Source organism: Alosa pseudoharengus, unplaced genomic scaffold (assembly GCF_046254945.1).
Source record: "Alosa pseudoharengus isolate Yale_2024_CS ecotype anadromous, Long Island Sound unplaced genomic scaffold, YU_APseudo_1.1 YU_APseudo_1.1_scf_9, whole genome shotgun sequence".
Lineage (NCBI taxonomy): Eukaryota > Metazoa > Chordata > Actinopteri > Clupeiformes > Clupeidae > Alosa > Alosa pseudoharengus.
The window spans coordinates 24195286-24213614 of NW_027468881.1; the positions used below are offsets into that span (position 1 = coordinate 24195286).

General features: G+C 47.6%; 1 protein-coding gene across 3 annotated transcripts in view; it reads right to left on the reverse strand.

Annotated features, from left to right (window-relative positions):
• Window positions 1-18329, reverse strand: part of LOC143115210 (protein bicaudal D homolog 2) — a 32042-nt gene that overhangs the window by 6811 nt on the left and 6902 nt on the right. For 2 of the 3 annotated variants that reach the window (XM_076277153.1, XM_076277154.1), the window contains exons 3-9: window positions 14728-14940; window positions 13540-13692; window positions 10614-11114; window positions 8475-9362; window positions 7020-7190; window positions 4237-4388; window positions 3926-4006 (exon numbers count right to left, since the gene is read on the reverse strand). In XM_076277153.1, the coding sequence (XP_076133268.1) occupies window positions 3926-4006; window positions 4237-4388; window positions 7020-7190; window positions 8475-9362; window positions 10614-11114; window positions 13540-13692; window positions 14728-14940 (2159 nt within the window). The remainder of the gene's footprint in view (window positions 1-3925; window positions 4007-4236; window positions 4389-7019; window positions 7191-8474; window positions 9363-10613; window positions 11115-13539; window positions 13693-14727; window positions 14941-18329) is intronic. The other variant, XM_076277155.1, reaches the window with a different exon arrangement.

Consider the following 18329-nt stretch of genomic DNA (forward strand, 5'->3'; position numbering starts at 1 on the left):
CACACACACACACACACACACACACACACACACACACACACACACACACACACACACACACACACACACACACAGCCTGGCCTGTACACACACACACACTCAGCCTGGCCTGTACACACACACACACTCAGCCTGGCCTGTACACGCCTGTACATGCACACAGCCTGGCCTGTTCACACAGATACACACACACTCAGCCTGGCCTGTACACACTACACACACACACTCAGCCTGGCCTGTACACACACACTCAGCCTGGCCTGTACACACTACACACACACACTCAGCCTGGCCTGTACGCACTACACACACACTCAGCCTGGCCTGTACACACTACACACACACTCAGCCTGGCCTGTACACACCACACACACACACACTATCCATCTCCATTTCACCCTCCATTCTCATCCATCCTATTCTCCGCTTTAATCAGATCTTCCCTTCCTCGTGCTCTCTGCCTCTACGGTCAACAGCAGGGCCACCGGACATCCCTTTATGATGCAGAGAGGGGACAGAGAGGGGACTGAGGAAACTTGACCTTACATCTCTTCTCTTCTGTGACCCCCTTCCATAGTGTCACTCACACTAGGGTGGTCACTTTTGTGAAAAAATTCTGTTAGATTTTTGAGACAAAGTGTTCATTGAATCGATTGTAAAATCGATTTTCCATGTCTAAAGACCATTTCCATTTTCAACGCCAAATATAGGCCAATCCACGGACAACTAACAGGCATTAGGACGAACGTAAAGAGGGCACTTGAAGACTCACAAGCCAATATTTTTGATGATTTATTGGCGTGAAGTTTCGTGCGCAATGACAAACAGGAGTGCAACATTGTCGAAAAACAATAAGCAGAGTGGACTGCCATAACATCAGTGAAAAACATTACTGCAGGCTTCAACATGGCTGTGTTTACGATTAGAAATGTCAAGCAAATTTCGCCTACGTAGGAACTCACGACTGCACAGTTTGCATACCGCTTTGTCCTTCTCCATAGTTTGATCTACCCAAAACCCGAAGTGCTTCCATATCGAACTCCTCAAGTTATTAGGGCTTATCACTCGTCTCCCTCATGACGCGCAAGTCGATCGCGTTGTCCTCCATTTTTTGGCAAAACACCAGCAGCACAGCAGCCCATTGAATCAGCTGTGGGAACTACTGTTGCCTTCATGATTTCCATTTAAAAGTTTCGTATAAGAAGGAGATATCAATTATCAACAATGACAAGCCAGCTGGAACCTGCCACTCTCTCTCCCTCTCGTGAGCGCTCAGACGCGTTCCCAATGGAGTAGCATAACGTTCAAGTTAGATCTGCTGCAAAGGAGATAACAAAGAGTAGGCCTATCATCTCTATTTAACATGATGTTTTGACACTGACATTGTAAGCTAACCAACATAGTCTCCATCGAGGGGAAAAAAATAGCGAGCAGCCAGATAACCAAATTAAATGCTCGGCGGGCCGGATGAAAGTGCTTGGCGGGCCGGATCCGGCCCGCGGGCCGCAGTTTGCCCTCCCCTGATCTAAGGTGAAGTGTGGGGGTGGATGATTTCGTTGGTAATCCAGGTTACCGTACTGACGCGTTGCGGTCATGATCTTCACAGATTATGTCCAACTCTTTTTATTTAGCCCTTTTCATCACTACACTTCATCTCTGCTGAGCTGTTTAATTCCCAAACGATCAACGTGACACTCAATAAAAAAAACTTCACACAGAGGCAAACATTCAGTTACTGACGCATCACAAAAATAGAGCCTACTAAAAATATCAGGGCACTCCTTCTTTAAGATGTCACAAGGCAGTCAGTTAAAGAAATGTAAATAACTTCCAGCCTGTGCTCTGTGATCATTTCAAAAGCCCACTTGAGATTACTTCAAATCATTCACTGTGTGTGTGTGTGTGTGTGTGTGTGTGTGTGTGTGTGTGTGTGTGTGTGTGTGTGTGTGTGTGTGTGTCACTGGTCTGCAGGGCATTCTGTGGTAGAAGAGAAGCATGGGAGGTATTCAGAGTGGAAACGTGCACTTTAAAAACTCACGCCCATGCAAGCAGCTGCCCCACAGGGACCCATGGGAGCCAGCCTGGCCCATATGCCACACCAAGCGGACTGGCATGGATACCACACGCGGCACACAGGCTTGGATGGCACAGCTGCTGGGTGGGGTAGGGGTGGGACAAGAACGGGGATGGTAGTGGGGGCATTTAACACTTCAATGGCACCGGAGGTCTCCACTCTGCTCTTACTCTGAGGTAAATCAAAGAGACAGAGAAGGAGGGAGTAAGGGAGGGGGGGAGAGAGAGAAAGAGAGAGAGAGAGAGAAATAGCAAGGGAGGGGATGAGATGAAGGGTGGGGGCTTCACTATGGGAATACTAACCACCACACATTGGAACAGAACTGTAAGGTGGATTTTCAGGCATGGCCTAAGCAGCATCCAATACCAGCAGGGGGACTGCTGAAAGACATGTCATTTTAGAGAGAGAGAGAGAGAGAGAGAGAGAGAGAGAGAGAGAGAGAGAGAGAGAGAGAGAGAGACAGAGAGAGAGAGAGAGAGAGAGAGAGAGAGAGAGAGAGAGAGAGAGAGAGAGAGAGAGAGTTAAAAGGGAAGAGGATGAAAAGGGCAATGTGGAAGATGCTCTAGTACGCCAGGAAAGAGGGCTTATCTTGCATAATGGAAACAGAATATTATTGTTCAGAATAAAACAAGATTGTGAAAAGGAAAACAGCTATCGTTATCATTTAAAGAGCTTTCATCACCGAGCCTCTCCTTATCAGAACAGTGTTTGACTCACGACACCCGGTGAACCATAATATGGTGGCACACACACACACACACACACACACACACACACACACACACACACACACACACACACACACACACACACACACACACACACACACACACACACACACACACACACACACACACACACACACACACACACACACACACACACACACACACACACACACACACACACACACACACACTTAAAAGCTATAGGGGTCAGAAAAGTAGATGCTTACGGGGCCTTAAACACAAACAGGACCCTAGTGCTGTCAGGGTCAGACATACACAGATACACGCGTGCACACACACCACTTCACTGGGCTTTAATGCTGCGGAGGGGTCAGACTCAGAGCTGCTTATGGGGGTTGTCTACCTGCTGCATTAGGTGACGTTAGGTATAAAGACCCAAAGTGCAAACAAAGGATCTGACGAGCGAGGCCAGTGGAGTCCAGCAGTGCACATAAACAAACACCTCAACGAACAAACAAAAACAAACAAACACACGTACAAGGTTCCTGTCCGTCTGGTACCCCGCTATTGAGGCATATTAATAGACTGCTGAAGGACCAGGGAGGACCAAAACAAAGGATCTGAGAACAGAAGCACGTGGACATGCTACTGAGAACTGGAATGGAGTTAGTCCCTCCCCCTCCCCCACACACACAAACAAACACAAGATACTACTGAAAGACTGGAGCAGTGAGTGAAACTCAACGGAGGCTGTTTAGCCAAATCTCACCAAAGTCCCCCCAGTTAGGCAGCATATGGCTGGACATCAACCACCACCGATCTCCCTCAACAACATCACAGGGCCCAGATTTACATGACGTGCAAAGTGCAAAGTGAGGCAACGAGCTAATGTTTCATGCACAAACTAAAGCTATTGTGTGGCATCTGGGGACACGAAGTTGCCCCCACCGATGGCTGTGCTTTGTATCTTGCTCATGGTGTTAAATTAGCTAACAGATTTAGCCAACTTCTTAAATTAGCTTCAGTTAGACTTTGCACTTTGCTTGCCATTTAAATCAGGGTCCATTTTTTTCAGCTTTTATTTTTCAGCTCGGCGGTAGTGTCTAATGACACGAGAGAAAAGGCGAGTCCAAGTCAAGAGGACTTGGGGAGACAATCAGACCTCAGGCTCAGGTGCTTCTGGAGGTAGATGCGAAGAGCCTTACAGCGCAGGAGACCCTTCAGAGTCACTGGAGGTTTTAGCCTGCAGGATAACAATGCCTCGTACTGATTGGAGGATTAAGAATCTACCTGGTGCTTGAAAATGATGGTTTTTGATTTCTGAATTTGTATCTTGTTAAGTCTGTGTGTATAAGAGAGTGTGTGTGTGTTAATATGAGACATGAGTGTGAGTCTTATGAGGTATGGAAGTGTGTGCGCGTGCGTATGAGTGTGTGTGTTTTAATGAGACAAGAGATATGAGTGTGTGCATACCTGCTGGCGAACATGACGCGCAGAGAGGAGAATGTGGCTGCATCCTCCTTCAGGGCCTTGAGCTCGTTGCGGAGCTTCACCATGGTCTCAGACACCATGGCCTTCTCGGTCTCGTACTTCGTCTTCAGGTTGTTCAGGGCCAGCTCCGCCGTCTGACCAACAATATATTTAAAAACATACAAAAAAAAATAACAGTTATCAACTGGCAAATTAAAAGCAAATAACAACTCTGGCTACAACAGCATTGCAGCTATGAGCATGGTAAAAACCCCACTCTAAATCAAACACTATAACACATTCTAATATTATGACTCACAATTAAATAGTTAGCACATGGTTCCTAAATTGAGCATTTTGTTATTGAATGTGGATGCAGTTCTTTTTAGAAAAAGGTCAGATGTGCACTTCTAACCCAGGCTTGGACACCCCTGAGGCAAAACTGCACAGACGAGAAGTTAAGCAAACCTGACCTAAATTGCAGCAAGAAAAAAACTTCCTGGGAGTTAATTTCAATGCATCCTCAGGAGAACATAGAGCAGTTTGAGGAGATTTCCAACTAATCTTGAAGATTATGATTTCATATGCTAATCTCGCCAGTGGTTCATGTTCACGTTTGGTGGAAGGCAGAGGTCTGCGATAAGCCTGCCGTGAGAGCCTGCAGAAATGGAAATCTTGTGAGCAGAAGGGCGACCTTATCCCTACGTCACCTCTCTTCCAGGTTTCTCGCATGCCTTCCGCTCATGCTTAGAAGTTGATGTGAGGTCTGGGATTGGGATTGAGCTTCACCTTATACCGTACACCTCTCTCAGGCTTACAGCTTCAGCTGGAGAAACACCACATCACTCTCTCGCTAGCAGGCAGGTAAACAGTCTCCCATTCAGTGGGCAAACGGGGGGTGGGGACGAGGTCTCATCCAACCACCACGCACTGCCTGACGTCTCATCCGATCACCATGCACTGGTCCATATTAAAGGAGATATGAGGAAGTAAGAAAGAGATAATTTTTTTTATCATGCATCTCTTATCTCCTGTGCTGCTTGTAAGTTGGTTTGACACACAAATCAAAATGTCTCTGAAGAGCTAAAACATTGGCCTTATCAAAAGGAATGAGGGGTCAGACTAGGCCAAAAGGGGAAAAAAGAGAACATAAAATGAAAAGATTACTGACGCTGATGAACCTCCATGCATTTGTAGAAGTGAGAGAATGAGCCATCTGAGAGCGAGAAAAGAAGCAGGTCACCATGACGCCGTAGGCACCTAGTCAGACCTCCTTCTGATGCTACACTATCTTGAACAGGTCACACACACACACGCACACACACACGCACGCACACACCAGGAGAATAGTGACTGAAGGAGAGAGACTGGTAGACTGCAAGAGTATGAAAGAGAGAGTACAAAAGGACAAAAATATCCCCCACGCTGTGGTTACTGAACCGAAAACATAAACTGGCTTCATATTCTGCACGAGGCTGTAGGTCAGCAGTTCAGGCCATTATGATTATTTCAGTGTGCAATTCTAGAGCTAAGGCGCTGCTCATGTAAAGCAGCACGATGATTAACTGGTTGCCATGCCACTGAGAACTCAAGAGCGTTTTTATCTTGGAAGAATAATTCCAGCCTTAAAATACAAGAGAGCTTTGATTTGAATACACCACCAGAGACACAGCTTAGGTCTTTGGCAGTTTGATAAACAGAAGAGCACGTAAATAACACACCTGGACTTTCCCCCCAAATCTGCAACTCATTGACTTCTGAAAACACTCCCCTCGTGCTCTTGGAGCTGCACTACGCTCAGTGAACCACGCCTCCACGCCCCCAGCTAGGCATCCTCACACCATTATTCTCACCTATTTAAAGATGCAGTCAGCGATTGCACAGGGAGTCACGTTTGTTTATGTTTATCTTTACAATTATTAGCAGACACTTTTGTCCAAACCAACATACACCCCTCACTCCCCCACCCCTCCGTTCAGTATTCTCAGACAAAAATCAACACAGGGTTTTGTTTTTGTTTGGGGGACAGGCTGCCCCCACTTTGTTTGATTCCAGTTTTTCGGAGCCTGGGCTGCCTACAGAGACCGGGTGTTTTACAGTGTACTCACGGAATGGGCAGGTAGTGGATCATGAGAATGTGACAAACAAATGTCATTGGCTTGAAATCGCATACGATCACTGACTGCACCTTTAGATAGATAGATAGATAAATACTTTATTGATCCCCAAGGGGAAATTCAAGAACTTTAAGAGCAGATTGTAGGCCTCGCGTCTAGAAATGCTTGAGTGGGGTTGTACACTTGGGAAATGAAGAGGGCCAAATCAAGCTCCAGTTTCTCTAGGAATTCTCAAAATGGCCAGTGATGCTGCAGTCCCCTAAATAATTCTGACAAGCTCATTAGGCAGTATACAACATGCTTGCATGCGCCTCTACCAGCTGTTCCGGTTTTGAGGATGTTGGCTTGTCTAGGAATATAGGTCTGTTTTGGGCCTTAAGGGAGACACACAGCATGTTTGTGTCGATACACAGCATGTTTGTGCAGATCCATTTGTTGACCTTAAGGACCATATAGAGTGAATGTCGAATAGATCTATTAACTTTAGAGTTTGTTAGCCTTGAGGACCATATAGACAATGCATGTATAGATCTCAAGTAAACAGATCAGTCTGTTAACCTTGATAAATGCATAGAGCAAATGTGTGGACCTACAGTGAACTGGCCTGGTTGTTAGCCATGAGGACTGTACAGCGTGTGAGTTTGTGCGTGTGCGTGCGTGTGTGTTGACCTGTTTGTTGGCCTTGAGGACGGTGCGCAGCGTGGCGATCTGCTCTCTCTTGGTGCTCAGCAGGGACTTGAGCTTGAGCACTTCCTCCAGGAGCGCCTCCGTGTCCCGGTCCGCGTCCGAACCCGACGCAGACGGCAACGTACCCCGCTTCCTGCACAGGTCCACTGCCACCTAACAAAGGCCAAAGGTCAGGGATCAATTTACACAGTGCAGTATATAGCCAGAGAGGGTTAAAGCGGAGCTAGTAATCAAGGATCTTTGATATAGCGCACTCACTGACACATGTGCACACACACAGACACACAGTCCATCTCATAAATCTTATACAGACCTTTTTCACACACAGACCAGACATGCGTACAATATTACATAAACAAATATCAGCAATTCAACCATATTCATTCAAATACACACACAAACAACTTCCACAGGATGTCACAAACCATGCAAACTCCTGGATGAGGTGCAGATTTATGTATTAGCTGTAGTATTACAGAGATGCCGCTTTGAGATGAAATACAACAGCGAAAATGAAGTGTTCCCGCCTAAATAAAGCAGCTTATGAGAGATTTTTCTGAATAAGCCCGAATCAGACATGTTCAATTAGGATTACATTTAGGGTAAGCCCGTCATACTCTACAGGCCTGCATAAACATGGCTGCACTGAGCTTTAGTGTACACCATGCAACTCTAAAGCATGAGGCAATGAGGGAGAACCACACAGGCTGGTCAAAAGAGGCTCTGGGTTATACAGGATTGGAGAGAACATATTTGTTGGAAGTAACCAATTTATTCAAAGGGAATGACAATCACATTTTGCCTTATGGTACACTGACCCTGAAGGTTAACCTCGTAACATTTGGCAAGTTGACTGATTATGCCTGAACTAGGCGTAAGATACGACGAGATGACCTTTCCGTTAGAGATCACGGTCATGGTTAGGGGCCGCCTCGTCATCATTTTACAGGACTTTTGACATTAGCAAGTATCTACTTCCTCCCCCATGTCACTGCTCTCAGTGCGACATAAACCTCTTGAAGCTCGCCTACAAAAAGGACCCAAAAGCTGCTATCTTTGCCCATATAATGAGGTCCCGGCACCATCTTTGCCCATATAAGGAGATCCAAAGAGGGCAGCTTTGGGTCCATTTTGTAGGCGAACTGCAGAGGTTTAGCTAAACACTACCAGGAAATCAAATATTCAAATGCCATGGTCATGCGTTTAAAGGAATATGTACATAAATAAATTATAGCTTTACATTGCTGGTACTATCCACTAACATTCTTAAATGCTAGCGCATCGTTTAAGTCGCAACTTTTGTTTGAGGCAAGGCCAGTGTCATATTTTAGGCTAGCTTCCCTCCATTTCCATCCCTGATTTGTCCCCATGCTGACAAATCAATTCCACATCTGTATGATGTGACAGACAGACGGTCAGTCTGGTCTCGGGACTCACCTGCAGGTGTTTGATCTGGCAGCGGATGACGGCCACCAGGTTCCTGACGTTGGTGGGGTCCCTGAAGTCTGGCGTGGGAGACCCCGGGCAGCTCCCGCAGGCAGGGGACGACTCTCCACTCCGCTCGCCTCCTCCTCCTCCTCCGACGGGCTCGTCTCCCAGGCTGCTCCGGCCGTACCCCTCCCCGTTCCTGCGCTTGCGGAGCGGGTGCTGATGCTCTCCTCTCCGCCCGCTGGCCCGGCAGCCGCCGCCGTCGCGGTAGTAGTCGAGGGTGACGCGGCTGGGCGTGAGGTTGTTGCTGACGCACACGTGGTGGTAGAGCGCGGACAACTCCTCGGAGAAGGCCAGCAGCTCCTCTTGCGTGGCGCTCAGGTGTCCCTCCGAGTCGCTGGCCACCCGCCGCGTGGCGCCGATCTCGCGCTCCAGCTGCCCGATGCGCTCCTGGTCCAGCCGGCTGGCGGCGATGCACTGGCGGATCTTGTCGGCCAGCTCCTGGGCCTCTCCGCGCCAGCGCTCCTTCTCCTGCCGGCAGCGGCTCTCCAGGGAGGCCGAGCGCGCCTCCGACGCCTTCAGCTCCTGCCGGAGGCGCGACACCTCCTCGCTGGCCGCCGCCATGCGGCACTCCAGCACCTCCGCGCTCTTGGCGTCCAGCTCGTAGTAGTCGCAGTCCCCGCCGCCATCCTCCACCATGCCGTTCTGCCCCAGGCCGTTCTCCTGATGACCCTGCCCGAGTTTGGGCCCCGCCGACTGGGGAGAGAGTGCAGCCTCTAGCCTCTGGGCCAGCTGGTCCATCTTGGCCTGCTGCTCGTTCAGGGCCTCTTTGGACAGAACCAGCTGCTTCTGGAGGTCCTGCACAGTGCTGGCCAGACTGGCCTTCTCACGCTCCACCTGTTGGTTGAGGACGGCGAGCGAACACGAACACGAACACGAACACACACACACACACGGTTAAGACATACAGTATACCATGTCATTGATATTGTTTCACATTAGCGTTTCTGAAATTCTGTTGTATAATACACAATACTACATAGATAAAGGGGCTCTTATAATGATTCTTAGTCTTAGAGTCTTAGAGTTCTACAGTCTTAGCCATTTAGATGTCTGTTTGAGCGATCCTTTCATTCATGTATTGGGTAAGTGTTGGGTGATTGGAAACAATGGATTATCAGCTGAACTGTCTGATAGCACTGAACTGTGGCCTTCTGGTATATTACCTTGAAAAGAGGCATAGGTTGAAGATTTAGCTGGCTCACTGAGTTGTCGTTGGTGGAAATATCAACATTCTGTCTCAAGGTCAGGTGTGTTGTTCCATTCATGCACTGATAAGGCAGAGATAACAGCTCTGGCTTTCCAGAGCTATCAGACACACTAGTCTAGTCTGATAATGGCCAAAACATCCAAGTCAGTCTTTAGTTCAGCTCAGTTTTTATTTGTCATTGTTACAGGATAACAATGAAATGTTGTTAGAGCAAAAACAGAGTTTTTTTTTTCTTACTACAGACACACCAGCTTCCACTTGAGTAAACACACTCCTAAGCCCAGCTGTTGCGTCTGCCTGCCTAGCGAAGAGCGTTGTGCATTATTCAAAACCACTGAATTATACATGACAACCCTCCTGAAGACCAGCCTGTAAAATGGGGAGGGAAGTGGTATTGTACCGTCTGGGCAGCTAAGTGGCATTTTTGCAGCCCATAAAACATGCCTCAGGTAGGTCCGGATGTGTGCTCCTGGTGGGGTACAGTGTGTGCCTGCCTGCTTGTGTGCAACAGGATGTGGAGAGGGATCAGACAGGAAACTGCCATTATAGGTCGATCACATCAGAGAACGTACCTGATTTACATACGGTGCGGGTGAGTGAGTGTGTCTGTCTGTCTCACTGTGCTGAGAGGCATTTTGAATGCAATAGTCTAAGGCATGAGGTTATGTAAATGTAATGCAAATCTGTCTCCTCTGGTGAAAACATTTGTACTTCTCTGGGCCTCTGATAGGGTATGATAAGTGCTCCGATCTTTTTCTCACCATCAGTAAACTAAGTGTGTGTGGTTCATGAGTAAGCGACTGAGCGACCATGTGACTTTGTGTGTGTGCGCGTGCGTGTGTGTGTGTGAGGGAATCTTTTGCCTTCAGTTGTGTTACCTGCAGCAGCTGCTGTTTGAGCTTCTGGCCGTCCGACAGGTGCAACTCGCTGAGCAGGTCGGCCACCAGGCCTGGAGCCGGGGGCCTGAGGAAGGCGTCGCTGCTCCTGGGCGTCGAGCTCCTCAGCTGGGCCTTCCCGCTGCTGCTGGTCCCCTTGGACCCGGAGCCCGGCCCGTTATTAAACCCGCTGTCCTGGTCCTCCTCGTCAGCCTTCTCCCCGTCCTCCTCTCTCTTCCCCCCGGTGCTGTCGTGGCTGTCGTCGAGCTGGCCGAGGTGGAGCTCCAGGGGTCCGAGGGAGTCGAAGGGGTTGAGGGCCAGGGCGGAGAGCTCGCGTCGGAGGCAGTTCTTCTGCTCGCGCTCCTCCTTCAGGGCCTCCAGCGCCTCGTCCAGCTGACGCTCCGCGATGGCCCGCAGCCGGCCGGCCTCCTCCAGCTGAGCGCGCAGCTCCTCCTGCTCCTCCTCCTTATGGGAGAGCTCCAGCTTCAGGGCCTCAAACTCAACCTGGAGAGAGAGGGGAGGGGAGGTGATGGTTAGAGACAGTGTGTTAGTGTGTGTGTGTGTTTGCATGTTTCCTCCTCTTTAATTCGGGCAATTTTTCACAAAGATGTGAAAGATGTCAAGGTCACTGAGGGCAGTCGTACAAAAGAGAAAAAAAATTTGATTACGGAAAAAACTCTGGCTCTGGGGGCATGATTATGTTTATGTGTGTGGCCATGATTATGCCCCCAGAGTGTAGCACTGTAGCTGTTAGCTGCAGCAACTTTATCTTGAGTTTTTTTTCTGTACCGACAGCACTCGGTGAATTCGAGAAACAGAGATCTATGTGAAAAATCGCCGGAATTCTCCTTTAAGGGAGAGCTCCAGCTTCAGAGCCTCAAACTCAACCACAATGAGAGAGATAGATGTAGGAGGGAGGGAGGTGTGTGTGTGTTTGTTTAACTCCAATAGCCCCCATCCCAAATTCAGCGAGAGAGATAGCGGCTATTGTGTGTTTGTGCGTGAGAAAGAGAGAGAACGAGAAGAGAGAGGGGGAGATGTGCTAAATTAGAATGTGTGGATGCACGTGTGATCACCACTAATACCATTGTTGTGTATGTGTGTGACACGTAGTGGACAGGCACATGCATCTTAAAGCGTATGTGTGAGCCAAGACGCTCATGTTTACATGCTGGACTCTAAATGCCACGGGCTGGTGTGGATCCCTGGCCAAGTCTTCAGTCAGGTTGATGACCCTAAAGAGGCCTAAGGGAATAAGCTGCGGGCTGTCTGACCCCTGTCATAATCTCCCCAAGACAAGGAACACACAGTGGAGCTACTCCCCCAGAAACTAGTCTGTTGTTCACATTTATTTACTATCTAGCTTGCGCAAGTAACAATAAGCCCATTTGACAAGATGTCGCCACTGTGTAAAGTAACTTCCTCTGGAACAGCACAGTCCACAGGAAAGACAGGAACAGGAAGACGTTTTACCCTGCCGATTAAGGCATCATTAACATAGCCACCCGGACACTGTGAAATGGGCTTTTTGAAATGGTCTCAGGGAGGACTTTACAAAGCGCAGAGCCAAAAACCCCCAACAGCAGGCAACAATGGGCAGTGACAAGGAAAAAGAACTCAATTGTAAAGGAGAATTCCGCGGATTTTTCACATAGATCTCTGTTTCTCAAGGTCACAGAGTACTGTCTGTACAAAAAACAATCTCGATTTACAGCAGCCAACAGCTAGAGCTGCCAGGCAGCTACAGTGCTACACTCTGGGGGCATGTTCATGAGCCCCCATGTGCTTGGTAGAACAGATTGTTTTCGGGCTTTTTTCCCCCATACAGACAGTACTTGGTGACCTCGAGAAACAGAGATCTATGTGTAAAATCGACGGAATTCTCCTTTAACAGTAATCTTGACCAGAACCCAGCTCATAAGGGGGGGACCCATCTGCTTAGGGCCGGCCGGGAAGAGGGAGAGGGGGCAGCAGTAGCAGTGGCAGCCTCCGGCCCAGGTCCGGGTCAGATCTGGCCAATAGGAAACAAATGAGTGCTGGATCTATTCCACAGTCAGAGGTTCATTTTATAATAGGTCTAAGCCTATGGCAACACTACAGACTCCTGGAAAACAGAAAATATGGGCCACACACACAGACACACATGATATTAGGATTTGTCTATGCATCATCATGTTGACAATGTAGGGCAATATGCTTTAGCATACCTTCCCCAGGTGTCATTTGGTCAGTCGTTTAGCCACTGGCCAGCCACGATGCCAGCTAATGCCGTTAGTCAGCTAATCTGGGCGCAATTGGCTGGCTGTTATTGTCTCCTGACCATGGCTGCTTAAGAAGGGCTATTGTTGAGGATCAGCTGGGGTCATGTCTTTGACAAAGAGGGCGTCTGTGCAGCAGGGAGGGTTGGGAGGGAGAGGGCAGCGTGGCACCAGCGCGGGAAGGGGAAGGAAAGGCTTGGTCACAAGATGGATGGCCCGGCCCGTGGCACAAAAGCCGCCATTCTTACCACAGAGAGTGACAGAAGGACCTACCCTGCAACACAACCACAAACCGGCACGGCCACCGGATGTGCCATGTGCCAACGGTTGGAAACAGGCTCCTAAATTATGAGTCATTACTTAGCGACTTAATGCCCCCTTTAGTTTTACGAGGTCAATATTAATGTACTGTTTCTCTTCATTTATGTTGTGATGTGCATGCTACTATCTAGTTCTGTTAGAACAGAGTCTGTTGTGTGTGTGTGTGTGTCTGTTGTGTGTGTGTGTGTGTGTGTGTGTGTGTGTGTGTGTGTGTGTTCTTTAGAACAGACTTGTTTCTGGAGTGAGATGCTCTACATGTGCATGTCTCCGCACCGGATTCTCCTTTAGAACCAAGACTTGCTCCTGCAGTGCAATGTTCTATGTGCATTTGTGGGTGGGTGCGTTTTTACCTGGTTCTCCTTTAGAACGGAGACTTGTTTTTGCAGTGAGATGTTCTCCTCCTCCAGCTCGCTGTTATCCTGCAGCTGCTGAAGCTCGCGCACCTTAAACTCCTTCATCTCATCACGCATGTGACCCTTCTCCGCCTCCAAGCACTCACATTCCTGACCACACAAACACACACACACAAACAATACACAAACAAATACATTAATCAATATATGTTTACATAAATAAACATACATGTAGTTATGTGTGAGTGTGCATGCTCTTCACCCCAGAGGCATGTTCAGCTGGCTCTGATTACTGTTTGGCTAAACTCATGAAACCTCAAAGCCAGTCAAAGCCGGTCCATAAGCCCGCCTTCAAAAACCGGGTAGAAGAAAAGCACAACACAGAGCTACCCTCATGTAATCATTGATGCCACAGACACACAGTGTATGTGCACAACATTACACTTCCTGCTTACACACACACACACACACACACACACACGCACACACACACGCACACACACAGTATGTGCACAACATTACACTTCCTGCTTTCACACACACACACACAGACACAGATACACACACAAATCCTGATCATGCATGCAGTTATGGTTGGCTGAACACAGTGTGCACGCAGTGCAGTGCAGTGCAGTGCAGAAGCTAGCTAGCGTGTCTCCAGGCACCAGCTGCTTTTAGATGGGCGCCCTGAGCCCTGGTCAAAGCCAACCGCCCTCTCATTACCAGAGAGAGTGGGCCAAACTGAGCCTCCGCTCTCCGTCCTGCTGCCGCCACTGGCCTCCACATGCTGTCTGGTGGCACACCAGAGCTGATAGAGAACTAGGGTTCCAAGTGGTAACTACAGGGCATTACGTTAAGCAAATATCACCCACTTATAGCCAAACAACAAAGTTTAAAAGTTAATGTGAACAGCTAGTCAGCCAGTTAGCGCCCTCTTTTTTATATAACCTATATTTCCTGTAAAAGACAGGAGGTCAATAACGGCATGATTGATAGCTGACTGGAAGGTCTGAAGGCTAACTAATTTCAGGGCTATTCAAACATACCTGGTGTGACGGTACACCTTTAAGGGTTAAAGGTCATCCATATGCGTTTGTAATGAGTTGCATAAGAAAAATGAACTAGTAATTAATAGATATGACTGGCATCTGTTCATTGGATACATGGATACTGATTGGTTGTTACCTTTTTGAGCTGTGCTGAGAGCCCGCCCAGCCTTTCGCTCTCTGAGAGCGCATTGGCCAACGTGATGCGGGCCTGCCGAAGCTCCACCTGCAGCTCCTCCATGCGCGTCGCCATGGCAGCCTCCTTGCTGGCTGTCTCCTGAAGCAAAGATTCTTCTCGGCTCTCGCCGTCTGCCGCCGCTCGCTTATGACTGCTCACTGAGTCCGCCAGGGCCTAAACACATAACACACACACACACACACACACACACACACACACACACACACACACACACACACACACACACACACACACACACACACACACACACACACACACACACACACACACACACACACACACACACACACACACACACACACACACACACACACACACACACAATCAGTCTTTGGTGTGACCAATTATGTAGCAAAGACCAATCCCTGCCTCATTCTCGTGACTCAGCTTAATGCGTTTATGTTTAGACAAGTGGAGCTGGATACAAGTGTTATGACAGCATAGAACGAGAGGGGAAAAAAAGTGATTTCTTTCCTGCACTTCAAATGGGAGTCATCAGTTTCAAACAAAGTTCCATTTCAAACAAAGTTCCATTTGTGCTAAATCTGGAAATATTTCAGGTTTGAGATTTCTGGGAACATTTTTGCTCAACAACGCCTGGTTTCAGTCCCCTTGTACCTCTAATGGGAAAGAATTTGTTTACTTCCCACTGGCTAGTAAACAACAACTGTCTTCAAAGAACACGGCTACTCTGCCCGCCTGAACTGACCAATCCAGGGAGACACTCCAACGCATACATTACCCTCTTTGTGTGACATCACATTCCGGCTACCCAGGCAACCAGAAATTCTGGGGGGCAACCCCACAACTCTGTCTATAGAAAATGGCCGCTCCATAAAAGGAGGCCCTTCCTTCCCAACATAAACAGAAGGCCAACAACTTTCACACAGCCTTGTCACAGTGTTGTGGACACGGACACCAAGCCAACTGGTCTACGAGCCCCCAGTCACGGCTCAGTGTGAGGGAGAAGGGGACGTCCCTCAGCCTCGGGCATTAGTTTGGGAAAAACAAGGGGACACCTCTCCTGTCCCACACATTAATCATGGGGAAGTCTAGAACAAGGCTCTTCATCTGATAGATTGGTCATGGGTGGGGACACAAGAAAGGTCTTGTAGGCCCATATAACATCACAAGACGGCAGGAGAGGGAACAGCATGAAATCTTCCCCAGGAGACATTATTTAAGGAGCAGACAGGGGGAAGTCATTGTTCCTCACTTTAACTCACTGAGGGGACAGGGCCCCTTTGCAGCTGGTGTAAGATTTAGAAAAGGGATTCGTCTGGCTTTTGGCTTTACACTCTCTGTAATACAAAGTGAAGATGAGGTAGCAAGAATGCACTGCTCACACTCTGAACACACACACACACAAACACACACACACACAGAGATGTAAGTGGAAATGAGATTTTCCATCAGAACTTGTTAGCACGAGAGCTGAGAGCTGCTCTACCCATCGATCCTGGTCCTGGATTCACATTCTCAAAACAACCTGGTAACATCTAAAGCAGTAAAATAAAAAATAAAAAAGACTTTCACTATAACATTGTTTTGCGGGCACAATGTAGTGCCTTACCGGTTCTGATGTCAGGTCAATCAATGATGCTATACCCGTCTCCACAAGCTTATTTTACAGTCTCAGCATGCTTCCGCGCGCGTCCAAGGGGCGAAGTTTTCTCTTACCTGCCCCGTTGGTCTAATAGTCAAGGATCCATGTTTTTTCCCCTGCTTTATCTTTTAGACTTGGGCCCAAATCATGAAAACATAGGAAATACTCTTAATTTCAAGTTCCCTGTATAACCCAGGTGGAAAAGCACAACAGGAATTATATAGCTAATCTTTAGATTTAATTTAGTGGCCTTCACTAATCACTTTACTTGCCAGCAACTTATCATCAATATTACCTAGCAACTGTTATGAGATTAATTTTCCGATTGGTTAAGAAAATGGGCAAAGTCCACCCACCCCAGACAGAGTCTGTAGTCTCTACGGTGCCCGCAGGACGCCCGCAATGCACCTTCTAAATATAGCCAACAAGTTGTCGCAGATCGTGTCCTCCATTGTAATGTTTTTAATACGTACTTCGTTGTAACCTAGTGCAGAACCATTTTTCAATTTTATGTAGCCTTACATTTGTTTTCATTTGTAACATTAACTTAATATTGGTTATAGCTTACAAATTGTAGCTAGGTTAAAGGATCTTAACCTGAGACTTAGAATAGGATTCGCCTGACTTTTGGCTTTACACTCTCTGGGGCAAGAATGCAATGCTCACCGTCTGACATTTCTGTACACACACACACACGCAATTCACCACCCAACAACACCAGATGTACATGATAAAGGGTGCCATGCACCAAGCCAGAGGTGCAAACACACACACACACGCAATTCACCACCCAACAACACCAGATGTACATGATTAAGGGTGCCATGCACCAAGCCAGAGGTGCAAGTGGAAATGAGATTCTCCCATCAGGGCCTGTTAGCAGGAGAGTGGAGAGTTGCTGCTCTACCCATCGGTCCTGAAATCACATTAAGGCATTAGCTAGTTGTATGGAGTCTGTGCGCTCCTGCCCAGCTTTCAGGACACACAATAGAGCCCATGTTTAAGGTCAGAGTCCGTTTATTCTGCCCACACAACACAAACCCTCTGTTGGGGTGTAAACCACATGTTATTTATGTGGGCCTTCGCTCTGCCTGAGGGGTATTTCACAAAACCTAGATAAGCGATTAAGCTGGGATTTTTAGGTTATCCTGGATGAATTTAGCCTTGACTTGGTTTCACAAAAGAGATGGCACATAAGTTACCATGGGGATTTATTCTCTGCACCTAGCCTGGTCCAGACCAGGCTAACAGCCAAGCTAAGTTAATTCTAATGGCAATTATGTCGTCTTATTGGTTCAGCTAGCTGTCATTCACATCAGACCTCCGTGCTAATTTTTAAGGAGCTTTATTCCATTTATAAACTAGTTGTTAAATGTATTTGCTCGCAAAACAAAACAGATTGTCTGCCTACTACCATACAGTTATTATTTTAATTGTGATAGCCTTATAATTATTAACATAGGCCTAGGTACTCTTTGTTTGCTTATTTTATTGAGACGTTTGATGAATAGCCTACTGTAGTTGATTGGAAGTGGAGGGGCAAGTTCTCGGAGGTATTTTCAACTATAATATTAAGGTATATCATGCATCTTTGCAGAGGCAAGCGCTTAATGACGTTGCGTTCCGAGACAAGAAAGCACTCACACGTGGGTGCATACGTAAATTTGCATTCAGTTGGTCTACCACGCCTACTCCCGCTTTTTTACAGAAATAGCCATGATTCCCCATTCCAAAAATGACAACTTTACTTCATTGTTAGTCTATATCAAAAGCGGTTGTTCACTTTGTGTGAATGACGCTATTTTCCGTGTCTTTTTTATTCCAACCGTGGGCATTTTGGAGTAGAAACGAGAACGCGCACACATCCTGAATTACTTACACCTGGCTTGACATAGTTGCTCCTACTCATCTTGGATTGGTGTTAGTGAAACAAGTT